At 45.4% G+C, this 18,497-nt stretch overlaps 1 protein-coding gene across 1 annotated transcript in view; it reads left to right on the forward strand.

Moving 5' to 3' along the window:
- Positions 1-18,497, forward strand: part of SEC22B (SEC22 homolog B, vesicle trafficking protein) — a 405,344-nt gene that overhangs the window by 275,043 nt on the left and 111,804 nt on the right. Inside the window, exon 4 of the mRNA XM_069641336.1 lies at positions 5,120-5,266. Within this exon, the coding sequence (XP_069497437.1) occupies positions 5,120-5,266 (147 nt within the window). The remainder of the gene's footprint in view (positions 1-5,119; positions 5,267-18,497) is intronic.

Here is an 18,497-nt window from a genome sequence, read left to right on the forward strand (position 1 = left end):
ACTAAGCCGTCCGCGCCCCCGAGTGGGGTCGGTCGTGAGAGGTCGAGAGACACCGCTCGCAAGAGTGGTCGGCACGAGTCACGGGAGAGGTCCCGTTCGGACAAGGAGACTCGTTCTCGACGTACCCGTTCCAGGTCCCGGTCCTCGACGCGTTCGAGACCGTGTGCACCTGTGAGGTCTTCGAGGAAGACATCGACGTCTGAGGCGTCAAGGGCATCGACAGGCTTTCTCGAGGCTCCGAGGAAGTCATCGAAGCCGTCGACGCTCAGGTCGTCGAAGGACACGCTTGAGGCTCCGGCTTCGAGGGCTGTGTTGACGCCGCTGATGCTGGCGGCGCTGCATCTGACGTCGACGCCGATTTAGTCGACGCCGATCCTCTCGGCGCCGATGCCTGTTCTCTCGACGCCGGCGCCGATTCGCTCGACGCCATCGACGCCTTTTGTGTCGGAGGTACCCCTTGGCACGGGTTAACCCCATAAGAAGGCTGTGGTTAAGAGCAAGCACTCTCGGGTACCTTCTTTTCGCCACCTGGAATATATTTCAGAGGCGGATGAGGATTCTGATGGCCTGGTTCCTAGTCAGGTTCCAGATGAAATTGTCTCGGGCCATAGTCAGTTTGACGATTTGAGGCAGTCACCAGGGGTACTAAACACTCTAACACTCTCTGTGCAGAGATCCCCTACCAGAAGAACACGAATGGCAGCTAAGCGTCGGAGACCACATCTTCTCTCAGTGGAGTTATCCCACACTAGACTTGTTCGCAACAGGAGAAAACAAGCAATGCCCAGACTTCACGTCCAGGTTCCCCCAGCCAGACTCCAAGGGGAACGTCCTATGGTTGAACTGGTCAGGGAAATGTGCTTTCCCCCCAACTCCATTAATGAGCTGGATAGTGAACAAGATGCACAGAGAACAGATGAGGCTCATCCTTTTTCTCCCATGTGGGCAAGACAGCCGTGGTATCCACATCTGCGCAAGCTGGCGATGTGCAATCCCATCAAACTCCCGGGTCAAATCAACCTGTTAACCCAACACGGGGGAACAACAGTGCGCCCTTAACCTCACCCACTGAACTTGGCAGCATGGCTTCTGAAGTCCTAGAGTTCATACACCTTAATCTACCACAGTGGTGTAAAGGTCCACCTGCTGGCTTTATCAGCTTATACCACCTCTCAAAGTAAAGTATCATGGTGAAAAATTGCAGTCATCAAGGCATTCATGGAGGGAGTAAAAAGACTCCACCCTCCAAGTTCGAACCAACCGCCAGGATGGGATCTCAATCTTGTACTAGCAAAGCTGATGGGGCCCCCATTCGAGCCTATGCATAAGTCAAGTCTTAAACACCTGACATACAAGACTGCCTTCGTAGTGGCTATTACTTCCATAAGAAGAGTTAGTGAATTGCAAGCATTGTCAGTGCAGGACCCTTTCTTTATCATCCATAAAGATCAATTAGTTTTACCTACTCATCCTAAGTTATCCCCTAAATTCATTTCCAAATTCAACGTGAATCAATCCATTGAGCTTCCGGCTTTCTTTCAGAATCCAACTACCTTGGCTGAGGTAAAACTCCACACACTGGATGTGAGGAGGGCGGTCCTTTACTATGTAAACAAGACCAGGCTGCTTAGGAAAACAGATCAACTGTTGTCTCCATAGCACCAGGCAGAGAAGGAGACCACATTTCAAAGAATGCCATCTCCAGATGGATAGTCAGATGCATACAATTATGCTATTCATTATCAAACAAGACACTGCCTTTTACACCAAGAGCTCACTCCACACGGAGCACGGAAGCTACTCTGGCTTTTATCGCAAATGTTCCTTTAGACAGCATTTGCAAAGCAGCTACATGGAGCTCACTACACACTTTCACTCAGCGCTACTGCATTGACACTCATTCCAAAGCAGATAAACAGATGGGACAAGCGGTTCTAAAACATCTATTTGCCGCTGCTCCTTCTCACGACCCACCACCTTCTCCTAACACTCCTCTCTAGTCTATGCATAGCATATGATCTAAGCAGATTCCACAAGCCTCAGAAGGGATACATTACTCACCGTAATCATATTTTTGATGCTTGTATCTGCTTAGATTCACATGCGCCCACGCTTCCTCCCCCGAGAGAAGGTGCATAGATGTTATGTGAGCTTTCTGTTATCTATCTGCTTGGATACACCTGTACTCATGCTCCACTTCATGCAACCTCATGTCAGAACAAAACAATCTAAGGGACCCCGACGCGTGAAGGACCATGGGTACAGTGGACGTCACACTAGGGATAGTATTACTGGCACGCCCTGTCGACGTCCCTTTTTCGAGTTTCGAAAACAACAACTGTAATACTCTGCAGCTTCCACTAGATGTCGGCCTATGCATAGCATGTGAATCTAAGCAGATACAAGCATCAGAAATACCATTACGGTGAGTTATGTATCCCTTCTTCTACTTTTCTAGCTTAATACATTTGTTCTGTTAAATATGTTTATTTTTATACTTGCGTGGACAATCTGTCACTTGACAAACTCTTAAACACGCAACCCGTGATCTTCTTAGTCCATGCCTTACTGCTCAGCCGGGGCACCAAGTAGCTTTGACATGTTTATGTGGTAAACCTTTACAGGTCTATTACTGTTGGTGTCTCAGAACCCTACTCCAATGGTGGTTCTGAAAAACCTACTAACAAAGGAGTAAGTAGGAGTAGCCAGGAAGATTTTGTGGATTTAAGCAGTGTAGGCAACAGAGTCTTCATAGACATTAAGATGGCTAGGGGACTTATCCTTGTGCCAGCGGCAAATGTGGTGACCCATAGTTGTCTTGAGCTATCGGATGGCTGAAATGATCCATGCTTATGGTGAGGGCGAGCGAGCTAGCAGGGTAGCTTTTGTCAGAGGCAGTAGCAAGTGCAGTATCGAATTCTGCAAATCCAGTTTGATGTAGTGGGGCGGGAGAGGAGTGAGGGATTGATTGGACAGAGGGAGTGAAGTTGATGGAGGGAGCAGAGGAGTTCAGTGTGGAAGTTGGAAAGATGAGCTTGAGGGTGCTAGCACAGGTGAGGTTTTGAAGGTTATGTAGACTCTCCAGCAAGTGGGCTGATACAATGGAGTCCAACTGTAAGGTATCATCAGGTCACCCTCTATGACCAAGAGGACGTCAGCTGGACTGTTTCATCTGACAGTGTAATAAACAAATACAGTGCAATGGTTTACCAAAATGAATTGGTTCCATGTCATTATCCCGCCTGTTGAATGCCTCTACAAAAAAAGACAACATTTTTTTGGCCACCTAGAGCAGCCTTCAACGGGTGTGATTCTGATGCCATCAGCAGGAGGGGTGTTCACTCCCTGATGGCCCTTGGCATATGCCTCCGCCTCCCCGACCATGTCCAGTCCTCCAAGTTGTTTCACCCCCCCATATGCACCTAACCATGCCCCTCCCCCATCTCATACTTACCCTGCTGCCCCTTGCCCTTGCCTGCAGCAAGCATGCCACGCCGGCATCCCCAACTTCCAGTTACTGGTTGTGGGCGTGGTATGTGGTCTTCTAAAGTCTGTTTCTCCTGGGCAGTCTCTTTTGGAGGCGGCCCAGGAAACGCGGTCTGAAGACTGCATACCAGTGAGTATAGGAAGCATAGTACAGTAATACATTAGAGTCGGAGAGACCAACAGTCCATGAGGGCAGATCTTCATAGTCCATGTACATACATAGAGGGGGACTCGCAGCATAGTACGTTGCCAATTATGCTGTGTTGTCAGGTAGAGTAGAACCAGAAGGAAGGCCCCAGGACCTACAGTGCCAAATACTCTTAGCTATTTCCCCCTTTGCTGTGGCGCCAGGCTATAAAGGCCTGGGGACCAATGGCTGAGGGCTTGTGGGGCCTGGGGGCTGCCTTGAGCCAAGACTGACGTGCGCCAGGAAGAGTCAGTCTCACTAGTGATGGGCTTAAGCAAGTCTGGAGCTCTGCAAGGAAGTGATGGGTTGCCACAGAGTTCCACCGAGAAGTCCATTGCTACACCGCTCCAGGTTATTCTGAGTGAATCACTGCCATGCTGTTGTGATGTATGGAGCTAATCGGGGTGTCTGGAGGCAACACTGCTGTGTGCCAGCACAAAGGCCCAGCTCAGTGCAGTGTGAGAGGGCTGGTGTGCTTTAGCAGGGCACAAACTCTGCAAAGGAGTGAGCGGTGCCACAGTGGTGAGGTCACTGGTTTCCAGTAGTAGAGAGAAGGATAAACATGGGTGTACTAGTTCAAAGCCCCTGTAAAAGTTAGATTATTTGAATGTGTCTAAAAGTGGTTTTACTATAGACCAGACTGCCATTCAGAGTTGGGCTGCAGGGCCAGACTTGTCGGACAGTTGATATGTGTCTCCTAGTATGGAAGAGGGTGCTACAACATGATTGTAGACTCTCCCGCCTGAAAGAGTACAATTCTGTAGAATAGGTTTTTGATCTGTCAGATTTTTGGCAATCATTTGTTTTCACCTGTAAGATCTTTGGATGTGTGAACGCATTTGTGCTAATTAGACTAGATCAGTCGAGGCCTAGACGGTATGTGGCCAGGTCAGTGACGTTTAAACGGATGGTTTTAAATTGCATTACTTTAGTTTTTAGTTCTGCTGCCATAGTAACCTGATCTGTATTCACATTTTAGTAGCTCATATACTGCCCGAGGCTGTACTACAGCACTTACAAGTTTGTGGCACTGAAGGAAAAGTCAAGGATCCATGTGCAGCACGGAACAAGTTGGCCTTCATTGCTTTTGTGAACATCCTATGGTTGGTTTTTAGTCTGTGATGCACAGAGAGTGAAAGGTCCTGCGTCATTAACAGGCAAGCTTTGGTTGACTAGAGGAAATGTGTTAGAAGTCTCTCTTTGGTGTCTGTGGTTTTGTAGCAAGACTCGGGGCATCTAGCACCAAGACTTAGTTTTGTTTAGAAGTTCATTTAAATGAAGCTGAAGCAAGACCCAACTCGGACAACTAGAATATTTACAGTACACGGTCTGCGATTTGCACATCTTTTTCTGGGTGATGTTGTGTTTTTTTTAAATGTCTGTGTAGGCATTCAGGTTTATTACAGTCACTTAATTTAATCTATTAAAACTTTGCTTTCTCATTAGACACATACATTCAGAAAACAAAGAAATCCTACATCGACAGCCGGGCACGAAGAAATCTTGGCTCCATTAATACCGAATTGCAGGATGTGCAGAGGATCATGGTGGCAAATATTGAAGAGGTTTTGCAAAGAGGAGAAGCGCTGTCAGGTTACTAACTTTATACTATCTTTGCATTTTAAATACGTACATAAACAGATCAAGTGCATGTATTTGCTGTGAAAGAATTTATCATTGAAAACAATTGCTCTCATAAAGACTTACATGTACTATAGGTTTTACAGCGGAGGGGAAACCTTTTATGGAACAGAGAAATCCTACTACAACTTAAATAACAATTTGTTCCCAATATATACCTTCATATGGACTGGGAAGGCTATATACTTCTAAAAACTATACTCCATTCTGAATTGAGGACAGCCTCCTTGTTTGTTGCTTCCAAATCATCACCAACCTAAGTTCACAAGAAACACAAACTTGAATTGGAAATAAATATATAGTGGCAATTGCTTAAATGTCAGACCATGAAAGCAATCATTTGTGTTCTACAGACTAGTCCATTCATGAAGAGACCAGCTGTCCATGGATGCTGTAAAGTGGGTGCTACGTAGAGCTTGCACCAAACCACTCCTGGTTTATTTTTAATTCTCCAAGCACATCGCAAAACATTTGATTTATAGAAAAGCAAGCAGTTTCAAAGATCACACAAGCGACTCCTATGTGCCGTCTCCTATTTAGCAATACCTATGAAATGCTGTCCCTTGGAAGAGGACGGAAGTGGAGCTCGGCATGTGCATGGGCATGTCTCTGTCACATGCATGCTCCCATCACCCAACCATTAGTCTTCCTCTTCACACAGACCAGACGGTACTGCACCCGCCAATATCTGTGCCACATTTTGTTCTTGTCTTCAGTGACCCGAGGAAGTGGTAAATTCAACTTGTGTGATTCAGCGTCTTGGTTTACATTCTCTGATCTCTTTGAAGATCTACTTTGGTTTCTTCATTCCTTTGGGGCCGATGGGCTGGACCTTTAGTTGCCTCCTTTGACTAACTTTGGCCCTTTGATTCCTATGTCTGTGATATTGGGACTATTCTTATATAGGCCTGTGTGCCTCACTAAAAGTCAGGTTGCACTTTGGGATTTGTGTAACCATCTCATGATCCTTTGAGATCATTACTCTTTGATTTTCCTTTTTTAGAAAGAACATCAACAACTTACACTTTTTTTTAAATTTTATTGTAAAGCTACAGTTCAAAATTACATTGAACTTTTGTTACAATTTCCACGTCATATTGTCTCGGCTTCATGACAATTGTTACTTCGTCGGTTGACAGGGACACTCAGCTGTTTTGTTCCAATGTTTGAGGCCTCAGCAGCATGTCCATGTAGTCGACAGCGGCATAGGTTAGTTTCACATTATGGCCCGATAAAAGATGCTCCCACCACCCTTCCATATCTTTGTTCAGTGGGGCAAACTTCTCAAGGTGAGTTTTACGTTGGATGATAGTTTGTGTACACCCAATTATTAGATGTTTACAAGTTTCTGTCTCCAAATTGCAGAATCAACATTTACTGTTGGCAGTTGCTTTGTCATTTCTTAGCCACAACATCTCTTTTGTGTCCAACGCGTTTAATTTCAATCTCAGAAATTGTACACGATAATGCCTTGAGGGGCACCGTAACATGAATCTTGGTAATGTGTTTAGTTTGTTTCCACCGAACTCTAAGTTTGTTGATGATTTGAGATTGTCTCTTTTCTCTTTATTATTCTCTCTTGATGATCCAGCTCCATTGTTCGAACTTTTGTTTTGCGATCTGCAGTTCCAATTCTTTAATGTCTGCAGCTGCAAGAATAGCATTTAACTTTGAGTACCATTCTTTCAGTACATTTGTTTGGGTTCCGTTTCTTGTATTGAAAATTCCGTATGCAGGGATGGGAGGATTTTGATGCATTTTTCGCTTTATAGTGAGCGATTTCCATATTACTTTGGAATGCAGCGAGTTTAGTGATAGTTCATGTCTCAGAGCTGCGATAGAGACATATCTGGGTGGATTCAGCACTCTACGCCAGAAGAGGCCCTCTAGCAGATGCCAGATACGTTCAGGGATGTTCCATCCAGCCTCAGTACCAAACATAATAGCAGGTACTACCTTTTGGGCATAAAAGAGTAACACAGGCGCTAATGAGAATTTTCCAAATTCATTCTCTACTTTTGAGCCTTGGAGAGCTAGTCTCTTCATCCAATTTTTTAATTTGTCTATCCAAGGACCTTCACAAATCGAATTATTATAGGTAATGCCTAGATATTTTATTGAGGCTACCTTATTTAGCATTTAACCATCGATCTTCCATCGAAAGGTTTGATCTTTCTTGTTTCCTTTTAGACGGATAACCATTACCTTGATTTTTGCCGTGTTTATTTGAAGGTCATTGTTGGTTAAATATTCATGATCGCTCTCTGGAACTCAGTTTCTTTGTTAGGGTGGGTTAGGATGGGTACATATCTTTTACTGGACTTACAATTGTATGTTGGTGCACTCTGTCGTGCTAAAAACACACATATTAAGCCATTCTGGGCTATCTATGTGTCTGCCACTGTCCGGATGAAATTCTATAGACTTTAATGAGCTTTCTCCGTCAGGCAGGTGCAAGTCTGTTTCTTAAAAGACTGGAGAGTGTACATTATATTCTCCAGTAAGTTCCTCTTTTGCATCTGAGCATTGAAGAACCTTTTAGGGCCCTTGATGTTTGTTTTTCAGGGTCCTAGTAAGGAAGAACCTCCTTCTGCTCGTTTCTTGAGCACTAGGTCAGGTCTCCCAGTAGCCGACCGGTTTCTGTGGTATTCAGTGGGTAGACCACATTCCTCAGGGCTTAAGGGGGCATCAAACTGGGTGCCTCCTAGTTTACAGTGGCAGCATCGTCTGCATTATTCAAAGTCCTCTCCCTGTAGGGGTGACAGGAGGGATGTGGGAGAAAAAGAGGGAGGGGCAGATTACTTGATAATTAATATTCATATCCACCTTACTGGTCTTATATATAGTGCAACTTAAACACACTGCACATTTTACAGTTCAAATAATGGAAGGGGAGTCTTACCCTTTCCATGTAGTTAGTAGTTCTATGCACGGAAGGGTGAGGCAGCCTAAGACCTAGGGGCCAAAACAGTTATGAATAACGGGTTAGAGTGCATACATTCGCATATGTAAGTCAAGACACAATGTATACTGGCATCATGTTCACTCGTTTTAAACTAGTTGATTAACCAAAAATTGCACAAACTTTGCTGTGCGATTGGCCGCACGGAGGCGTACCATTTCCCATGGCAAGTATCCCACAAGATCCGGGATCCAATTGCTCGGTCCCGTCTCCCTTTTATTAGCATCCCTCCCGAGGCCGGGCACGTAGCGTGTGAGCCCGCTGTTCAGAGATGAGTCTGGGAGCGTATCATAATAGCTCTGTGAAGCAGGGGCTTACCTGCTGCTTTCGTCCGAGAAGAGGTCTGGCGGGCCGCGCGCGAAGGGTTGACTACGCCGCGGCTCGCCAGACCTCTTTGTTTATAGTTGTTATGGCGCCGCCGCGCGGAGGACGCGCGCCTTGCGACATGGCCGCCTGGGGGTGTCCTTATGCAGCCATCTTGGGGTCAGGCTCTGCATCTGATTACAACAGTATGCTCTAAGTGGTACTGCCAGAGTTACCAGTGGCAAATTTGCACACAGTTCAAGACACTTTTTAAAGAGACAAATACACACAAAGGCAGGGTATTTCTTCCAGGATCGAGTCCAAGTAGCTAGATGCCACATTGTTCCAATTGGCCAACTGGTTACGTTGTTGTTCACATTGTAGCAAGTGTTTGCCAACTGGTTGGTTCATTGAGTCCAATCCTGTCGTTTTTCAACCGTAAGATCCAGAGTTGTTCTCTTCTGTAAAGGTCGTCATGAATATTGCCGCCCCTAGTGGGTATTGCCATCTTCTCGATGATGGACCAGGTGAAATCCGCTCCTTGACCAGAGTTCTATTCTATTCTGCCAGGGATTATTGAGGTGATAGATTTTTTCTTCCTCAAAGTTTGCAACATAGAGGTTGGCAAGACTTGGGGCGAAGGTGGCTCCCATCGCCGTTCCTGAAACTTGTTCGTAGTAGATGTTATTGTAGATAAAGACATGTTTTGTTAGTGCAATCTCTGCTAGCTGCATCACGAAGGTTACCGGGATCGGGAGAGGTGGTTCCCTTTCTTGTAGAATCTTCTCTATGACTCTTAGAGTTGCCATCTGTGGGATTCTGGTATATAATGATTCAATGTCCAGTGTGACTAGTAGATTGTTGGTTGGGTTGAAAGGTCGATCTTGAAGCAATTTGTCCTTCATGTATGACCTCATTTTGGTTACTTCGGGTTTAAAGAAAAAGTCCACAAACTGTGACAGTGGTTCCAAGATGGAGCCAATCCCGGAGACTATAGGTCTCCCAGGTGGTGGAGAGATTCCTTTGTGCACTTTGGGAAGTACGTAGAAAGCCGGTTTCTTTGGAGTTTTTGGGTTGAGGAAGTCCTCTTCTTTGTTGCTGATCACTTCTTCAGCACTTGCTTCTTACAAAATTGGTATTATTAGCTGTCTGATTGCCTCTGTAGGAATGACAACGAGACCCATCAGAACACGACTTGCAGAACATCAATCATGCATATGAACTAAAAAGCTGACTGCATCTATGGTGGAACATTTTCTTGAATATCAACACAACCCAGCGGATTTCACCTGGTCCATCATCGAGAAGATGGCAATACCCACTAGGGGCGGCAATATTCATGACCTCCTTTATAGAAGAGAACAACTCTGGATCTTCCGGTTGAAAACCGACAGGATTGGACTCAATGAACCAACCAGTTGGCAAACACTCGCTACAATGTGAACAACAACGTAACCAGTTGGCCAATTGGAACAATGTGGCATCTAGCTACTTGGACTCGATCCTGGAAGAAATACCCTGTCTTTGTGTGTGTGTGTGTGTGTGTTTGTCTCTTTAAAAAGTGTCTTGAACTGTGTGCAAATTTGCCACTGGTAACTCTGGCAGTACCACTTAGAGCATACTGTTGTAATCAGATGCAGAGCCTGACCCCAAGATGGCTGCATAAGGACACCCCCAGGCGGCCATGTCGCAAGGCGCGCGTCCTCCGTGCGGCGGCGCCATGACAACTATAAACAAAGAGGTCTGGCGAGCCGCGGCATAGTAAACCCATCGCGCGTGGCCCGCCAGACCTCTTCTCGGACGAAAGCAGCAGGTAAGCCCCTGCTTCACAGAGCTATTATGATACGCTCCCAGACTCAGCTCTGAACTGCGGGCTCACACGCTAAGTGCGCGGCCTCGGGAGAGATGCTAATAAAAGGGAGACGGGACCGAGCGATCGGATCCCGGCTCTTGTGGGATACTTGCCATGGGAAATAGTACCCCTCTGTGCGGCCAATCGCACAGCAAAGTTTGTGCAATTTTTGGTTAATCAACTAGTTTAAAACGAGTGAACACAATGCCAGTGTACATTGTGTCTTGACTTACATATGCAAATGTATGCACTCTAACCCGTTATTCATAACTGTTTTGGTCCCTAGGTCTCAGGCTGCCTCACCCTTCCGTGCATAGAACTACTAACTACATGGAAAGGGTAAGACTCCCTCCCCTTCCATTATTTGAACTGTAAAATGTGCAGTGTGTTTAAGTTGCACTATATATAAGACCAGTAAGGTGGATATGAATATTAATTATCAAGTAATCTGCCCCCCCCTTCTTTTTCTCCCCCATCCCTCCTGTCACCCCTACAGGGAGAGGACTTCGAATAATGCAGACGATGCTGCCACTGTAAACTAGGAGGCACCCATTTTGATGCCCCCTTAAGCCCTGACGAATGTGGTCTACCCACTGAATACCACAGAAACCGGTCGGCCACTGGGAGACCTGACCTAGTGCTCAAGAAACAAGCACAGGCAGGGTCTTCCTTACTAGGACCCTAAAAAACAAACATCAAGGGCCCTACAAGATTCTTCAATGCTCAGATGCAAAAGAGGAACTTACTGGAGAATATAATGTACACTCTCCAGTCTTTTAAGAAACAGACTTGAACCTGCCTGACGGAGAAAGCTCATTAAAGTCTATAGAATTTCATCCGGACAGTGGCAGACACATAGATAGCCCGGAATGGCTTAATATGTGTGTTTTTAGCACGACAGAGTGCACCAACATACAATTGTAAGTCCAGTAAAAGATATGTACCCATCCTAGCCCACCCTAACAAAGAAACTGTGAGTTCCAGAGTGCGATCATAGTATTGGGAAACCCACAGTAGGAATACCCACAACAGTCCCTTGTGTTTTACATGGTTAAATATTCGTGCAATTTTTCCAAGATCCGTTGTAGCTCTACTTGTGTGCGATCTGTTAATACTAGATCGTCAGCATAGGTTATACAAGTTATGGGCACGTTATTCATTTTAGGTGGAAAGGACTTGGCTTCCTTTAAGTGATCTGGCAAATTGGCTATGAACAGTTTGAAGAGTTCTGATGCCAGGGGACACCCCTGCTTTACCCCCGTGATGCTGGAAATGCATCGGAGGGACAGGGCCTCAGTATCCTTGTCCTTTACTGCTTTTTATCATGTGTTCTGTCGTATTTTCTGCACAGGAGTTCATGTGGGACTCCTGGCGGTGCAGTTCTCTTTTGGTTTTGGTGAACAGGCCTATGGGATACCCTTATGGCACCCATGGGTGGGGGTACAACCCTGTGCCCCTAGTGTATGTTTTTGGGCACCTGTCTGTGGCCCACAGAGCAGGGTATGGGCTGGTGGCAGCTCCATGCTGAATTTGACAGGTGCCCTGAGTATCCTCCATTTTAGGATACCCAGGCCCTGCCATTGGAATCAGTTGATTCCTGATAGGAAACAAGATAGCCCCTGTGGCCTTTTGCTTTCTATTGCCTGTTACCTTGTTTTCCCAAAGTCCTGGGAAGCCCTGACTCTGTCCCTATCCCCTGACTGGCTGTTGGGTGGAAGTTCCATATATGGTGTTGTTGTGAAGTCCAGGCCAGATTGGCTGGAGCCTTCCCAATGACTGTAAGTTGTGGGTACGATCTGGGTGAACTAAGTGTGTAACGAATACGCATTCTGTGTTGCGGATGTCTAGTATCTGGTGTTTGACACAATGACTGAGACAGCCCTACCGAAACTGGTATGAATGCAGTGTGGAGTGTTGAATGGCTGGGTACTTTTCCCAATACACATAACTTGTTGTGAATGTCTGGAGAGAAGTGAATGGCCTGAATGCACTATGCACCTGATTGGCTGCCTGCATGCATGAATGCCCTTCAGACCGATTGGTTGCCTAAGTGTGACCCAGCAGAATGAATGGGAGCCCAACTAGTATATCTGGGGGCCCCTCACTGCTAGAATTCGTGTTCGGAAGCTGAAGTCCACATCAACAAGTAACTGGAGTAACTGAAGCTTGACCTTGAAGCCCTGCTGGAAGAGAAGGATTGCTGTTGCTCTTTCATCAATCTGAAAGCTGCTGTGTCTCTCAAGGACTGACCCAGAGAGGACCTGGTAAGGTGCCCTCTTCCCGAGCTACGAGGGACCATCGTGCACCAGCTGATCTTTGCCAAAGCTCCCTGGTAGACAGACCCTCGAAAGGGTGCCGACCCGAGACGGGGACCGCCGCGGAAACTCAAGGAGAAGCGCCCGTACTGTTGTCCGCCACCGTCGACAACCGCGGTCACCGTGCTCCCGTTTGCCTAAGAACTCTTGATTCAAGGACATTCTCATCCACATCGTCGCCCGGTTGATCCGGCTGGAGAATGCCAGACCGTCGACGCGCTGAGGAGTATCTGCCGGTGGCGTTCCCGCCACCCAGAGACCACAGACACGCGGACGATTCAACACCCTTGCCGGGCCACAGTTCTTCAAACTGTTTGCGATCCAGAACTATCGACCTCAAGGTGCCCCGCACGCCTCTTCTTTGCAGGACGTTTACGCTTCCCCGTCAACGAGCACCACTAGGACGAAGCTGCCACTTCACCGGCGTAGTTCACCCTGTTCTCTGTCGGACGTTCGACGACCCGTGACTCCTCCCTCAAAGGGAGGGCCTTCAAGAAGGGCCGTTGATTCCCCAACGAAGAACGCTACAACGCCCGGTACTTTGGGGTTGCAGAACTATTGGAAACTCTCTTGTGAACAATATATGGACTGGGCTTGTGATATATCTTTATTCTACAGGTTGCCCATGTGGGGGGATCTCCACACAGAACTGTCTCTAGGTAGCTGGGCCAGTATTCTGCCAATTATTCTAAACAACTGCTTTCTTCGTACCTCTATTGTTGGTTTCCCTTACAAACTGATTTGTGTAACATTTAACCGTACAGTTGATGCACTTTAAAGAGATCTAATAGTAATTGTGGTACCACGTAGAACTGTATATTTGCCATTATAGATACCAAGTACAAAGTAAGTTATCGTGATATTGTACATAACCTTGAATATTAATTATATAAAGACTATGTTTTAACTAATACAGTGTGCGGACATTCCTTTGTGGGTGCTTGGGGACTACACTGTACTTAAGAACCAGCCTGCATCACGTCCTGAGAAGCTAGGCCTTGATTGCTCGACCACTTACCAATAATAGAGAATCCTGGCTGGGGTCCTCTGTGCCTCTCCTCTACCATATAGAGAGCAGAAGTACAGACACCCCCTCCAGTCTTTACAACCCCTTTTTCAGTTTTGATGGTATCAGACAAGTCACCATCGTTGTTAAGGCGGACTCGTATTGAGGTGTTAGTATGTAAGGCAATTATGGGTTCAAGCATGTTTTGTGGACATCCCCAAGACATTAGTTTAAGCTATAGCTTGCCACAATTTATTCCGTCAAAGGCCTGTTTCATATCAATGAACGCTAGAAAGAATTTTTTGCCTGCCTTGAGCGTTTCCATTTTAAAGGTGTTTAATATGCTGAGGTTTACATCGACACCGACACCAGTCGTGAGCCCGGTTTGTCTAATGTCAAGAATTTTCATTGATTTCGTCCAGTCTGCAAGCTTCTGCCTCAAGAATGATCCACAGATCTTGCCGATGGTATCGAGAAGGGCAATCAGTCGATAGTTGTTAGGATCGTCCCGATTGCCCTTCTTATAGATTGGCACCACGGCCGCCTGTAGCCAGGACTCGGGAATTTGCTTTGTTGTTGATATCCGGTCAAATAGAGCTTCAATAAAGACGGACCACTCAGCTGCATTTATTTTCAGCATTATGTTTGTGATCAGATCGGGCACAGGTGCCCGAGAATTCTTCAAGTGCTTTATCTCCAGGGTGATGTCACTTGCCGACATTTTTATGTCCCATGCAGCATTCGTTGGTCCGATCATTACCAAAGGTTCCTCATCGGGTTTTTTGTAGACGTTCAAAAAGTGCTTTACCGAGATGTTACCTGCTAGGTCGTTGGTGATCATGGGCTGACATTTTGAATTTCCGGCGTTCAGAATTGCCCATATGTCTCTTGAGTTTTTTTTTTATCAGGAGTTCCACAATGAGTTGTGCGCGATTTTGATCGATAGTGGCGCGCTGTGCTTTAGCCCAGTTTCTGTATGGTTGCCGTCTTAGTTTTACTCCTAAGGCTACATCACTTGCCAAAAGATTTTTTTTCAGACGTCTCACGTCTCGTTTTAGCAATTTTTTTGCTTCGTGTAGAACACTACTGAAGTTGTGCTTGTGAGAACTGCTGGATAAACTCGAGTTTGATGTGGTTTTTATGAAGTTTGCTAGCAGGGGGCCGGGGTAATTTGTCTTTCCCACATTTACTTCTTCAAAACATTTTGATATCAGTCGTCGGATCTGGGACCCGTTTATTCTTAGGCTTTTGCCTGCGGCGTTGACTGTTACTAGCTGATTTGTAGTGGGATTACTCTGATTCCAGTTCATTGCCCAGCTGAAACGTATCAGCTCGTGGTCACTGTTTACCATCTTGATGACTTCCATGTCAATTATTTTCGCATACATCTCTCTAGAGGTCCAGATGTAGTCTAATGTTTTAGCTTCACACTGGCTTAACCCTTTCCACGTAGTTCTTGGAGGCGTGTCTCCCTTGACATTTCCGTTAGTCATTAGGCAGCTTCTATTTGTCATTACGGTCTGCCAGGACTGAGCTCTCATGCTGAGGGGGTTTTCTGGAATTATTGAATTTATTTTTGTTACATTTTCATATTTAAACCAGGTACAGTTTAGATCACCACAGCGTACGATCGACAGATAGTTGTGGGTGAGCATGATACTGTCCATGAGATCAGTTACTGAATTTATGAATTTGTCTGTAGAGATCTTCAGTGGATTCCAGTAACAGTTAATTATTAAGATGTTTTCACCTTTGGTCACTTGGTTAGATTGGATCAAAGTCCCTAGCACGAATGAATTTGGGTTGTACTATTCTACAGGTACCCACCACCGATTGATTTTGATCAAAGTTATCAATCCTGAGTAGGGATGACCTTTTTGGGTTTTTCTGCCGGATTAAGGAAGACACTGAACCCGTCCTTTGATGGTTTCTTGCATAGCCAAGTTTCTTGTAAACAAATGGCTAGAATGTTTTCAAGTGACATGGGAAATTCTTTGAACAAATGCGTGAATCCTCAAGTGTTCCAGGACAAAATTGCACAGATGTCTTCCTTGGTTTTTAGTCATGGCTAACAGTACGTCCCCTGGGGTCCTTGCTCTTGCTTTGTATTATTTGATCTTTCATTCGCGAAGCCTCTTTTGCGTTGCTCTTTGTTAGAGATGGGCAGTGATTGCCGCAGCATAGAAATTTTTGACTTTATAGTCGGCGATACTGCTTCATTATTGTTATGACCACCTTCCTCTGGCCTTTCCATGGGTTCTACCATCAGATCAAATCCATATACTAAAAATTCATCGGTTGCTCGCAAAATTGTATTTTGCACTGCATTTGATGCGATGTGTAGTAGCACCTGGTTGGTTGTGTTTTCAGATGCATTTTCTACTATTTTGATGTCATCAGTGTGGATTGTTCTTAAAGATGGGACACATTTGAACAATTTCAACACATACAAATGGTTTAAGTTCGTCTCCTGATGGTCTGTGTGCATGTTTTGAAGACGCACTTTCCTGATTTGACTTGGAATTTCAGTTTTGTGATATTGCTGTGTCTTTGAGATATAATAGACTGCTAATTTTCTTTGGTTCGCCGTTAGTTTTGGATTCGATTTTGTTTCCGCTTGTGCCTGGCGTAGTTGGGCCATGGGCTTTGCATGCTTTAGGGTTGATAGGTTTTTTGCTTCGTTTATTGGTCTTGATTTTTGAGGACTAGTCGTAAAATTATTTGTTTTTTGGGGAACTTCATTTGCATCGCTGTCTTTCAGAACTTCCACAAAAATCAGTATTGTGCGAGTATATTGAGAGGTTACAGAGATCAATAGATGAGGCAGTGGAAGACAGCGAGGAGCTTGTGTCCTTTGTTGCAATTCTCATTCGTTTTCTGTTAGGTTTTCAAATTTCTGCGTTGTCACAGGCTTCGGTTCCAGGGATCACTGCATGGTTATGCCGCGTTTGGCCAGCGCATTTATTAGGTCTTTGGACTTTCCCAATGCCTTCTGTTTAGAGCCTCTCTTGAAGAGCCCCAATATACATGCTTCTGGGGATTGTATGTCTAAGTTAATACCCCCCTGGGCCACTTTGTTTGCGATGTGACTCCAGAATTCCTGTATGATGTTTCATTCCCAAAACATGTGTGTCATACTTACGTTTTTCTTCCCACAACCAACAAGGGTAGCTTACCCCGGAACTGCATCGACTTTATCAATCCCTCTTTCACCTGAATTGTATTGAATTCATGTTCTAGCTTGGGGCCATGGTATATGTTCAACCCTAGGTATCTGAAGGAGTTCTTACACCACGGCAGAAGAAGGGCCGGCAGCTCCCTAACACCATTTGCGTCCAGTTTTGCTATGGGGAAAAGTCAAGATTTATTCTTGTTTATTCCTATCCCAGTTAATATGTCGAAATTGTCCAGTTGGTGGTTGGGTGTATATTAGTTTCACCCACTTCACATAATGCGGACCTATTCCCATTCTGCTCATTAATAGAGTACAGCCTTTTCCAATAGACTGAATCGAATACTTTATTCGCAGTGCTCCGTCCCGCCTCGTGTACTATATATAACATGATGCAGCCTTCATAGGTTGCATGGGGGACGTATCCTGTTTGATCTGGGTGTATGATCTTTGTTATGACTTTCCTGAGTCTACCCGCTAGTATCACTGTGAGAATTTTGCTGTCTTGGTTTAGTAAAGACAGTGGTATGTAGGAACCGCAATCAGTTGGATTTTTGTTCATTTTAGGAGTGGAATGATCAAGGCCTCTCTCATAGTATCTGCGAGTATCGTATGCTTCATTTTATACTCTGGCTAGGAGTGGGGCTAACATATCAGCATATTCCTTATAATACTCTCCAGGCAACCCGTCCGTGCCTGGAGTTTTTCTCGAGAGCAATGATCTTATTGTAGCTGTGACCTCTTCTGAGGTTATGGGCTCTTCCAATATATTTATTTGTTGCTCATCGAGATAAGGCAGAGTAACTAGATCCAGTGCCTCTCGTATCTCTTCTTCACGGTCTGCATGGGAGTCTGAGTATAGCTCCTTATAATATTCCTGAAAAACACTGTTAATGCCTGCCTGTGATTTTCTGCCTTATCTTCCGCAATTTGGATTGAGTATATTAGAGCGTTCTTGCTCCTGTTTCTATAAAACAAAGCCAGCATTCTCCTTGGTTTATCCCCTTGTGCATGGCATCTCTCTAGATATTTCACGTAATGGAATTTACCCAGCCTGTCTCATTGAGTCAGACACATCTGCCTCGGTCTAATTTCCTCCTCCAGATGGACTTCTCCGGCACTCAACTTTTTTATTGCAGCAATTTTTAGTTCTGTTTCCTTTAGTTCATTGGTGATGGTTTTCCGAACTCCCCCCACTTTGGCTATCATCTCTCCTCCCATAACCACCTTACATGTTTCCCATATCGTGCCCTTGTGTGTAACGCTGCCCTCATTTACTTCCAGAAACTCTACTGTGCTAACCCTAATATGTTCTTTGAAAGCTGTGTCCAACAACGCTTCACTCCTCAGTCTCCAGTTAGGTATTGGCGTCTGGAGGTGGTAATCACCCATTTAATAAGGAGTGGAGCATGGTCCGACAGTACTCTAGCCAAGTATTCTGCCTCTGCGAATTCTATCATGTGTTCCTCCACTGTGAACAAGTAATCTAGTCGCGTGTATACTTTGAGGGGCTGGGTAATGCGAGTAGTCTCTGACCCTCCCATGGAGCGACCTCCATATATCCTTAAGTTGA

This window comes from Ambystoma mexicanum, chromosome 1q (genome assembly GCF_040938575.1).
Source record: "Ambystoma mexicanum isolate Mex_15411 chromosome 1q, UKY_AmexF1_1, whole genome shotgun sequence".
NCBI classification, from domain to species: domain Eukaryota; kingdom Metazoa; phylum Chordata; class Amphibia; order Caudata; family Ambystomatidae; genus Ambystoma; species Ambystoma mexicanum.